This window comes from Pholcus phalangioides, unplaced genomic scaffold (assembly GCF_987345545.1).
Source record: "Pholcus phalangioides strain wild (caught in Gottingen) unplaced genomic scaffold, Ppha-v1.0 ptg000029l_1, whole genome shotgun sequence".
Taxonomy (NCBI): domain Eukaryota; kingdom Metazoa; phylum Arthropoda; class Arachnida; order Araneae; family Pholcidae; genus Pholcus; species Pholcus phalangioides.
The window spans coordinates 3,432,997-3,445,551 of record NW_028301619.1 but is presented as its reverse complement, the minus strand read 5'-3'; the positions used below and the strand labels follow the sequence as shown (position 1 = coordinate 3,445,551).

Here is a 12,555-nt window from a genome sequence, read left to right as displayed (position 1 = left end):
TAATAAAATAGAGGGTCTTAATGAAAAAGGGAACATCAGTGAATTTACAAAAAAAACTAATTTTTAAAAACGTTTAAATGTAAAGTTGATTTAAATACAACGGCCCATAGAAATTGGACTTTAAAGGCTCAAGCCACATAAGCCCCCTTGGGCAAGAGCATAAGTGGATGCAGGTTGCTTCCCTAACAAGGAGGGGGGACTAATGTTCACCTTCTGCTCTTCTGCCTAAGCCAATAATTTTTTTAATGGGGGGGGGGGATGATGATCTTCTTTATTGACCTCCCCCCTGTATCCCTACCCACGGCTTCAACAAACTTGGCTAGATCGCCTAAGCCCTCAATAGATCACGAATATTCAATGCAATCCACTCCTACATACACCCTTGTGGGTTGTATATACAGACATCTGGCAAACCCTAGATCCCCACCCCTCATCAATGTTTTTGCCGTATCTTAGTTTCTTCATCACATACAACAAAACTTTCCGAAGCAATCGCCGTGGGAGCACCTATGCTCTCGTTGAAAACGCGTCCTGCGAATGTAAAACTACTGAACACAGTATCGATTGATATTAAGCCATGTTGCACTGCAATGCATAGCAATAGTGGGCTCAAAGCAGCGCAAAAAATCTGAATGACGTTGAATGCAGCAAGGTGTAATTGATCAAGCATTTTGTTCAGTCGGTTCACTGATCGGCACCAACTGTCAAAATCAGCAGTTCGGCGTTGGAATCGCCAGACAGAGATGTGCATCAGAAAAAACACTGTTTAAATAGAATGTGTACGAATGAGCCCATTTCTTTACTGATTGCATTACCGCACACAGACAAAACATATTGCCGCAGATGAAATAAACAAATTAGAAGAATCTCGTTTCTTATATACGAGAGCCGAAATCATAGTGTAAGGGTACAAACATAGTCTGGCAGATTTTCCAATTAGGAGGGAAGCACAGTGGGGGGCTGAGAGGGTTCCATCCCGGGGACCCTAAACGAGATAATTCATATTTTTGTTTTTCACACTATAAATTCACTATATAGGGGCCTGTGAAAAATTTGGTCTGAGCCTGCCAAATATCTCCGCTCAGGGGGCCCTACTACAGCATGTGGGGCCACTAGACCAGGGGTTCTCAACTTTTGGAACCCCGCAGCACGGTTGATTTATTTTTTTTTCTTTGAAGGCCTGGGCATAGACAAGAGTAATGGGAAATAAATGGGTAAAAATGAAACAATAAACCACTCACGGCTTGGTTTTTTGGATGTCGGGGCCCGGCGGTTGAGAAACACTGCACTAGACCAACCAAGGGCCTTTCTGAAGGATGGATTTCACGTGTTTCTTTTACTATTCACATTTTTCGAAGTCCAATATTAGAGGCTTGTTATTTGCTCTATCGTCATGTCTAGGTGTCTGTCTATATTGCAAGCTTTTCACCGTATTCCAATGATTCTCTTTTGTCAGCTACCTCTCTTGCATAATTCATGGTTCATTGGTGGCTTCCCAAAAAGTTTGGCAGATATTTTCACCATATAAAACAACAACTTTAAAGCATAAATAGGTGCACAAATCAATATTTCAGCTCGCCACAACACTCCTAGGAGCCATGACGCACACTTTTGAAAATGCTGTGGTACTCTTTTAAATTCAGCCTAAATTTTGTGTCGCAACACAGTTAATGGTGAACAAGTCTCAAGTCTGTCTTCTCTTGAACACTCTCATTCTGCCGCATGCATATACTATACAATTTTGTCGTTCACTACAGCTAGTCGGTAAAGATCAATGCGATCAAAAAATTAAAAAAAATGATAATTAAAAAACAAATTTTATCCTTCGTGGGGGAAAAAAATTGTGTCCTTTCACCTGTTTGCTACTCACCCATCCATCTCTCTGGGCAAAAAAAAAAGAATGAATAAAACCTGAGAGAGAAGAAAAGAAATATTGAATGTCACAGCTTCTCCATAGCCTAGATTTTAGGGAAAAAATTGAAAAAAAAGTCTCTGGAGAATCAAAAAAATCTTTGACCTCACTCAAATTTTGTGATTTTTTAGGACTTTGTGACTTTCCAGTGTTGGTAGACACCCGGATGTATGGTGAAATAGCAAAGATGGAATATTTCCCTTCATTCCACTATACGTAACTAATGTTCAGATTATTTGTTAGTGGATCTACCCAGAAAAAAGTTGAATGAACATATCCAAAAAAATTTCTTTCAGCAATTTTTCAAGATGCAGCTTATACACCCCAGTATCTTATTCACAACAACTTACAACACATTTAAATACTAGAAATAAATAAAGAGCAAAGCCTCTCTCACCTCAGCTATATTATCTGCTGGTCCGTTTCTGCCAATAAATGTTGGTGAAAATTCTACATTTGTACCGCTTCTGAATGATACACTTTGGCTGCTACCACCAAGACCACTAGTATTCCTAAAAAAAATGCTTTTCTTCAAAAAGTTTGCTACATTCATTTCTAGTATATAAGTAACTGAATCAACACACCCAGTATTTTCTTTAATGTAGCTTAATAAAACCCACAGATAAAAATTTAATTTCACGTAATGGTTTGCAACAGCACAGTTAACTACCAATTTATTAATCCCTGATTTCATGTCACAACTAACACCTTCAATTCTCCTAAAAGATTTAAGTACACAGAAAATTTAAATTAGGGTGAGGACATGCACTTTCTTTCTTTCCAAGTAAGCACAACTTGAGTCTATTGTCATGGTCAATTTATTGCTGAATGAGTTTGTGCCAAAAATGTGCATGTGTACCTAACAGTCTGAGTACGTATATAGTGTTGTACTTGAATTTTAGTGCAATCATCTTATTTTTCAAACTATTAGTGAAACGCAATAGTTGAATATTTGTAGTGTTGTGCGTCTGGTGTGCTCTGTGGTGAGACTTTTTTACAGGGAGGTGGGCTCACATTCTTGCCTGGAAGTTGGGAACCACAGAGAATAAACCTCAGCCAACCACCACACTGCATTGCCTGTAGGGTTTGAACCAGTGCCCTTGCAATGCAAGTCTGTCACTATAACTGAGGCATGTTTGCACAGAGACGAAGATATGCACTAATAAATGAGACACATGCTAAATAAGAAAAATAAATATTTTTTAGGGTTGTCATTTTCTTTGTTGAAAGAGTAAATAACCCTTTGCTTGATAATAATCATACAAAAAGAACAATGAAAAAGGAAAATTACAAAAAAATACAAGATTTTTTAGAAAATTTGTATCGTACTAAGAATTTAGTATCTTTCCATGTATTTGCCTTTTTCATAGTTCTCTTTATGTGATTTTTTTTTTTGAGGAAAGCTGACATAAACAGTTGTATACAGCTTGTTGTTTCACAGAGAGGAAGAATGGTTTTTAGTTCATCCTAGAACACTTTTGTTTTTCAGTAAAATTGAAACTGCTACCTCTTTGTGATTTGTGATACAAAAAACAAAAAAAAAAATTGCATGACCAATATTGCAAAGTAATTACCGTATATACTTGTGTGCAAGGCAAGTTTTTTTGTTGCAAAAATTTGTTCCCTAATTTAAGGAGGAGGTCAGCTTATACACAGGTCAGTTTTTTAGGAGAAAATATCAACCCTCCCCTCTTACCACATCATATAGTTACATGGTACAGCATGGCTAGCTTGAAGATTTGCAATGCCATTAGTCTACTTTAGATGATGTTACTAATCAGTAGAGTAATTTTGTAGCTATAGATGCATCACTGATCAGTAGAGTAATTTTGTAGCTATAGATGCATCACTAATCAGTAGAGTAATTTTGTAGCTATAGATGCATCACTGATCAGTAGAGTAATTTTGTAGCTATAGATGTGTAACTAATCAGTAGTCATTTTTGTAACTATGCTCAAACCCCACAGAACCGATGATGTTAAAGCTAAAGCAAAAAATCAAAAACGTCTTTGGCTTTGATGCCCAGTGGACTAACACTGATTTTACAGCCTTTACATGTGAGCATAAATAAGTATTTTTAAGATTATTTAAGCAATTTATGGATTGAATGGATGAGTTCCAAAGATAAAGAAATAACAAAAAGCGGTGCTTTAAAGAAACCTGACATTGGCCTAGTGTGCCAGTGGGTTCATGAGGCACAGAATTCTGTTTCCTCTGAAAAATCATTATTAAATCCTTTAAAACGTGTTATATCAGTAACACAATGGACAGAACTGAAAACGGCATCCTCTTTGAAAGTGAAAATGGTGATGACAACACAGTTGAAGATGAAAATGAAGATGCCACATGGTATGACTCGGCCCAAAATACAGTGAAATTGAATTTTCTGGCTGTTAAGCCAAAACTAATATTTGAAAGAAAAGTGATTTGTTTCCTTCGGGAATCAAACCAGGGTCCCCTTGCATACCGGGCAAGAGTGGGATAACCAATACACCAGAAACACACTTTTCAATTCCTTATCATATGCATTATTAGCATGAAGCACTGAGTGAAGACATTGCAGCCCCCCCCCCCCCTTAACTACAGTAATTTTCGCCCCAGGTGACGTTTTGTATTAAGAGATGGTATTTTTGGCCCAAAATATACTGAGAAATTAAATGTTCTGGATGCACTTCACCGGTATGCAAGGGGACCTGGTTCGATTCCTGGAGGAGACAAATCACTTTTCTTTTCAAATATTTGTTTTCGGCATAATATCCAGAAAATAAAATTTCTCAGTGATACAATTTTATTCCACAAAGCAAAATAAGATGATGTGGCCTTGGCTATAAATAGATTTGTTTTCGAGTCTAACTACTTTTCCTTGGCGTAATTTAGTCTGCACTGCAGTGAAGATAAGTAATTTTATCTGATTTGGGTCCAATGGGCTGAATTTTTGATTTTCATCTCAATGAAATATGGCCAGCCATTGGTGCCCATACATTGTGAGTTTTAATCTGATAATCAAACTGTACATTACTGCACATATAATATGAGCAAAGGACATAGAGAAAGAATCCAGAAATGCACAAAAATTCGAAGCAATGAGTATAAAATGAGAAAGATACTTACAGATGTTTCCTCTTTATGAAATATAACAGAGCCAGTGCAGTTACCAGAACTAAAAGTACAATCAGAATTGGAATGACTATACCCGCTATACCTGAAAAATAAAACAATTCATGCTAAACAACATATTTCCAGGTATTTATTTTTTACTTTCACACATACAATCAACAATTGACACATTTTATTCTTTAAGAAAACACAATTTTATACAAAAAACGGAGGGGGGGGGGGAATTTCTAAGAAGCTGACTTGGCACATAATGGCAGTCACAACATTGTAGAGTATATATTTACAGAAAATTCAGCACAAAATTATAACAAATAATAATGATTCTATACAATAAATGAAAGGGGAGGGGAGAACTCAAAATACTGTACATATAGCTGTTGGTGGCAGTTGCAGTGAGAACAATATCAATGAATTACATTTATCCTTAATATGAATTTCTGCTGGAATAAAAAAAAGTAATAATAATTAAGAAAAAAAGCTTAATTAAGATAAAAGGCTTAAGCTTAGAAATTAAAAACAAATTAGTTATGAAGGTGACTGGAATTAACTTAACAAGAGGGACGTGTGAATTTTAGACAAAGAAAAAAATTCAAATGAAGGGGATGATGAGGTGAATATCCTAATAGAATCATTCTATGTCAGTGATATTAAAGAGGTATTTTTTAAAGATTTTCTTAAAGGTTGGTAAAGAAGCTGAGTTCTGATTAATTTCATTGAGTAAATTATTATAGAAATTTGAAATGAAATAGGTGAAGTGATTTTTTTTACTGTTTTATTATTTTTTTAAATTACGTAAATGTTATTATATCTTGGGGATGATCTAAAGGTGTTGTTAAGCAAGTAAAACTGTCTTTTTTTTCAAAATAAGAATAGATTTGAATATATCTGTTGAAAATATTTTTATCATAAAAACTAACTAGTTTTCTTCAACACATGAAACATTTCTTTTCTCTCTTTTTGCATTTGGGAAGAAAGAAAAAGTGTTTGTTGGGGTTTAAAAAAAGCTGACTGAAGTATTCTCTGATAGGGTTGTGAATGAATGAAATAGCTTACCTCTGGGGGGGGGGGCTTGTGAATTCTAACACGATTGACACATTTAAAAAGAAATACGATAAGCATATTGGGATAAATCGAGAAGCTATTCATATTTAGATGAGACATACATATACTGCCCATAAAAAAATTATGGCTATCTATCATAATTATTAGTTTTTTATTGCTCTTATTGGGATACTGTATTTTTGATATAGTTTAGATATGTATTTGACACCCATTTTTCTCATAGGCATCTTTTTTCAGCCACATCATTGGGCATTTTGTCTGTTGTTGCCTTTATATTTGCATTGTATATGTTTTCTCTCTGTTCATTTCAGCTAATTAAGAAAAACTGTTATAGTTCCAAACAGTGTTTGCCAATGCGCATCCAGATGTGTGATAAGCACCAAAATTCAATTCTACTCCTAATTTCATTTAGGAGTGAAAATACTCCTTCAAATTTTAAATATTTTTATTTTTTCAATAGAGTTATTTCTCACTGATAAAAAAAATATCTCTTAAAAGTTTAAAGAGGAGTAAAATTGCTTTTCAAAATTATATTTTCAGGTGACACTGGTTCCAAATATGACAAAGAAGAAGAATGTAAAAATTTCTAGAAGATAAGCTGCTTCTTTTATGGTTTTTTATGTATGTATTTGAATTCTACAGTTTCTAACAAAAAGTAACATTTTGAGCAACTATATGGCTGCATAAATTTCAAATGAGCTTCTATAAAATTTATACAAAAGTTCCAATGGTAAATTTCATGACAATGGCTACTTTTTAGTGGTGGAAAGTAAGTAGTTATGGGCACCTTGAAGACCATTTAAAATTGCCATCAACCGGGACAACTTTACCAGTTTTTGATAATGATGTTTGGTGCCCTGCCAAGTTCCTGAACCAACTAATGGAGGCACCAATATTTCCATCACACAGAAGACATTTAATGATAATCAGACCTTTTCACATGTTTTGAGCCTCACCAGTTGTTTACAGGTCTTTATCAGAGAGAGAGAGAGAGTTCATGTTTTCCACTTTTAGAATAGACATTTTTGGTAGTCTACAAAAGTGTCTCACCCTGCAAATTCATTTAAATGTAAGTAAAAATGAATTGTTTTGCTTAATACAACATATAATCCTCTTTCAGAATCACTTTTAAATGTAAATTTTATGTTACATTTAGGTTTAATAATTTATGAATACATTGAAACTGACTTCCTCGTGTTCTTAACTGTTTTTTTAAATCATAACAAAAAAGATTTACGATGATTGAGATAATTACTAATTAGTTTTCAAAAATTGAAATAATTAGATTAAAAATCAGTGCAATGGCATATGCCATTATATCATAACCAGCTGACAGATTAACTTGGCAATGTTGTACTAGGAAGTTTGTTAAAAATGGGACAACTTTGCCAACCTAAAATTTTGCCATTTTCTCAAATTCTTCCATACATTTTCTTTTAATCATGCATTTTTGTATTTGTTTTAGAGGTTGTTCACATGCCCAGATGCATTAGAACCAAGTTAGAAAGCCATGGAATATCAAAATTATGATGATACTATGCTGCAACTTTTGCTGTCAGACCAGACAAGACCTTGTTCAAGACCTTGTCCAAGCTTTGTTCATTCTGGGATTTGAGCTCTTTACCCATGAGGGTTGGGTCATGCTGGGGAGTGCTTTGAGTAGTAAGGTGCAACTTTTGCTGTCGCTGCTGTAGTTAATAAGGAAATAAGCAGTAGAGTACCTCTAAAATGAATCAAATTTGGAAGATGGGGGCTTGTAAAAGGAAGAACAATTAGAAGAATGACCATCACAGCAGTGATGAATCTAATTGTGCATTTCTTTAAATGGCACATCTGAATGAGAACCCAAGTAAGATGCAGAGCCTACTGAAGAGCTTGGACAGGTATTAGTGGCTCCTGCTGTCTCAATATTTCCTGTGAAGATGGACATGATTCAACCATAGAGAAACATCATGTTTGTTCATCATTTAATGATGAATGTCGATGTGGTCTAGGAGACTGATGGTATGGTTTCTTAAACAACTACAGTTTGGAATGTTTGTTATGGCAAAGTTTTTGACGAAAAAATTGCAAATATTTTGTTGGTAAACTTAGTCAATTCTATGGAGACTGGGAGTTCATGGTGGCATATATTCATACAACTTGACAGAGGGAAAAGTATTTTTATTCGCCTAATGAAGCTTTACTAAATATACAAGACACTGTGTAAATAATTGACCCTCCTTAGAAGAGAAATAAGTGTTCATTGTTTCACAGTGGCAAATTAACCTTTTCTGACCCAAAAATGTAAATATTTTCTTTTAACTCCGTGAATTTTAAACTTTCCAATTTTAATTTTTTGAAAATTTCTGTTGTAACTTCCTTTACAATAAATAGTTGATGCTAATATGTAAGGTGTTTTCATAGTTTGAAAAATATTTTCTCAGGTGTTTTTTTATTGATTTCCACTGATTTTAATGCAGTTGGCAAAATTTCCCCATTCCCACAGTAACTTTGCCAGCGCTTTTTTAATTTTTTAACTTATAGATATGTACTCAATACAAATACAATGCCACAACAGGCAAGGTGGCTGAGAAAAAGATGCCTATAACAAATATGGATGTCTTATAATTCAAAAATACAGCAACCCAATTCAAAATGCAATTACAAACAATATATATATGCATGATAAAATATTATACAATACTCATAAAGAATATTATGGTTGTCTTATCTTAAGTATGGATAGCTTCTTGATTTACCCCAACATGTTTATAGTATTTCTTTTTAAACATGTCAATTGTGTTACAATTTACTACCTCTGGGAGTAAGCTATTTCATTTATTAACAACCGTAGAAAAAAAATTCCCTGCACCACCATATCCTCGCATTGTCCCTCACCATTCGATACTGGTGTCCCCTTGTAAAAGCAATCGTTTGGCGGTGTACTGAAGGTTCATGGTCCATCTTATCCATCCCATTGAAAATTTAGAGCATATGATCATATTTCCTCGATACCTGCTTCATCCAATATAAACACATTCAGAAAATGAAATCTCTCTTCATAACCCAAGTCCCGTGTGCCAATAAGGACATGTGTAGCTCTTCTCTGCACCCCTTCAACCAAGTCTATGTCCCTCTGTAGGTATGGTCTCCAAAACCTTACAGCATACTCCAGTCCCAGACGAACTAAGCCTCGAAAAAGCTGAAGAATGACTTTAGAAGAACGAGAAGAGACCTTTTTGAAAATGAGACCAAACATTCTATTCCCTTTTTTGACCACCGCTGAACAATGTTCAGAAAACCTAAGCCGCTCGTCAATGAGAATTCCCAAATCGGTGACCCTAGTTGCATCCGGGATAGTGACACCATTCAACTCGTAAGAGAACTGTAGGTTGTTCAAACCAAACTGAGCGACCATGCACTTATCAACGCTAAACATCATGCTCCATTCATTTGCACATGCTGCAATCCTGTTTAACTTGGTCTGGAGCAACTCCCTATCGCTTTCATTCCCGATTACCCCCATTAGCTTCACATCATCTACGAATTTGCTAGTGATCCCATCGATACCCTGATCGAGTTTATCGATAAAAAGTGAAAAAAGTATGGGGCCAAGGACACTTGCTTGAGGAACTCCACTTGTGACATCTGTCCAACCAGAGAATTCCCCGTTCACCATAACTCGTTGCGACCTATCTCTTAACCACGATTCTATCCAATTCAGCAAGTTGCCCCCAATTCCAATCTCATGTAAATGCTTCAAGAGTTTACCATGGTGGACACGATTGAATGCCTTCTGGAAATCAAGGTAAACAACATCTACATTTTTGCCCTCACCCAAAGCCTTCGTCACGTGATCATAGAAGCAAAGGAGGTTAGTTGCACATGACTTTCCCTTCCTGTACCCATGGTGATTATCTGACAATACATTATATATATATTCTCATCTATCCACTTCACCAATCCTATTTTGATAATAATTTCCAAAATTTTCGAGAGGGAGCTCGTCAAACTCATTGGACGATTCATTAGCACTTTCCCTGAGGACCCTGGTATAGATATCTCGTCCTAGTGCTCAGCTTGCACATACATTTTGTAGAAGATTTAGGACCTCCACGTCTTCCACTTGAATTTCATTGAGGATTTTATCACCCCATGCAACACGTGTTCATTGAATATCATTTTCTCTATTAAAAACTGACAAGAGAAAGTCATTGAAAGCACTACACATGCCGACATTGCTCTCTAACCTAGAGGCTCCTATCGAGAGGGGGCCAACTGTCCCCTTACATCCATTATTGACGTATCGAAAAAAAGATTTTGGGTCAGAGCCAATGTTATCTGCCAACCTAGATTCAACTTCCTTTTTACTATCCCTTATCGCTTTCTTCAACACTCTTCTTTTATCAGTAAACAATGATAGGTCACCTCGTCCACTTTTATACTCTCTGAATGCTCTTTTCTTTTTAAGATAAAGGTTACGCATGCTCCATGAACCATAGGGGATGCGGTGTACAAACAAGCTTTTTTCGAACAAAGGGTATGATGTCATATAAAACAGAGCACAGTTTCATACTAAATTCTTCCCATTGACTTACCACCCCAACTGATTCCAACCGGTTTTTGAAAACTTCTGCCAACCGTTCTTTCAAAACATCAAAGTTAGTTCTTCAAAAACAAGGAACCAGTTTTTTGTTATCAACCTTAATAGAACAAAAATTACAGAAAAAACTAACGACACGATCACTGGAAGAAAACTTGCCCCACAACCCCAAAACATTTTCAACAAGATCCTCAGCACTAGTGAGAACTAAATCCAAAATAGCAGTACCCGTAGTGGCTTCTGATACATGATACAAAAAAGTATTGAGCACCAACTTAAGAATGTCTCTTTCATATTGACCTATAGCTGAAAGGTTCTCCCAATCGATAATTAAATTGTCATGTTTCCACACATTGCGAAACTAGAGATGAAGACTAATGGTTTATGATGGTTTTTAAGTATTTTCATAAATTATTAGTTAACAAAGCAGTTGAGAGAAGGAAGGAAAGTGGCAAAGTTGTCCAAGTTGATGGTATTAATAATCTTACCCTTGCTCAAGTGCAGGTTTTTTAATAATAAAAATAATACATCAAAATTATAAATAAAATAATATTTTATTACTTTTTTATTCTCTGAATGATAAAAAAAACTTAACTGATTAAATTAAATAGTAAGTTATGTTTAAAAAAAATGTTTTATGAATATTGATACCTATTGCATAACAACTCAATATTTCTGAAACAAATTACTAGAAAAAATATGTTTACAGGCAGTTTAAATGCAAGTTCATTCAACACCGAAGAATATTTAACATTATTTTAAAAAAATATAAAAAATTAATATTTCAAACTGTGAAAAAAAAAATTCTGATAGTACAGGATAATTCAAAAGAAGTTTCCAGATGGTAAAAAAGTAACGGTTGAAGATACAGAACACAACTATAATCTGTTAAGTACATGTACTAATAAAGTTTGTATCTCTTGCTATTGAGAAAAGTGATTCATTCGATAGCATATGTATCACTTGAATAGTCAGTCAAAATGGCAGCATCTGCGATGGAAAGTGCATTTTGCATGCTTGAATTCAGCAAAATGGAATGTGTAACGGCAACAGATTTTGTTCATGATTTGAAAAAAAAACTTCAATTAGAAAGACAAAAATTTTAAAGACACAGACTGTTTGTAATAACTAAAATGTCTGGGATGACTGTGTGTATCGGAAGAAGCCACTTATAGCATTTGTACCACCATTCAATGAAGCCCAGGTAAAAAATAACACAAGGTGAGTCTTGAAGTGTAGATTTCACAGTTATCAACTGGAGAAATTTGAGAAAGAAGCTGAAAATTATGCCGTATTATAAAATGAAGACATTGCAAAATCTCACTTACCTCAATAAGACAAAGTGCACTGAATTTTGTGATAAAATGCAACTATTTTGAAAATGATGATTTTGTTGATCACTTAGTTTTCACCAATGGAGCTATGTTTCACAATAGTGGTGAGGTGAACAAGCAACATATCTAATTTTTGGGGAAACAGAGCGTGCCAGATTTACAGTGCAATACATGCAAGATTCTAAGGCAGTATTTCTCAAAGTGTGTGTCTCAATTTCTAGGGGGTCTCATGATGAGCTGTCAATATTTACATGGTCTGTTTTGCTCTTTAAATCTGTTCTTTATTAGACCATTATCCATTATTTTCTGGAGAACTGTGGACAAATGTTGTCTGAGGAAAAGAATTCATGGGTAGCTGAAGTTTGAGAATCAGTAATCTAAGGTAAATGTATTCTGCACTGTGTCCATAAAGAAAGTTCAAGGCTCTTTTCTGGATATGTTAAAGCTTTGATTGATGTCGTAGTTGCAGAAAGATTGTGGTAGCTCTATTCTTGAACTGAATTGAAAATGTTGCATAAGAGTTACTGATTTTGTTTTGCTCAATT

General features: G+C 35.0%; 1 protein-coding gene across 2 annotated transcripts in view; it reads right to left on the bottom strand.

The window, feature by feature from the left end:
* Nucleotides 1-12,555, bottom strand: part of mgl (low-density lipoprotein receptor-related protein megalin) — a 425,733-nt gene that overhangs the window by 16,301 nt on the left and 396,877 nt on the right. For both annotated transcript variants that reach the window (XM_089252561.1, XM_089252562.1), the window contains 2 exons: nucleotides 5,024-5,114; nucleotides 2,310-2,424 (listed from right to left, as the gene is read on the bottom strand). In XM_089252561.1, coding sequence (XP_089108687.1) covers nucleotides 2,310-2,424; nucleotides 5,024-5,114 — 206 coding nt within the window. The remainder of the gene's footprint in view (nucleotides 1-2,309; nucleotides 2,425-5,023; nucleotides 5,115-12,555) is intronic.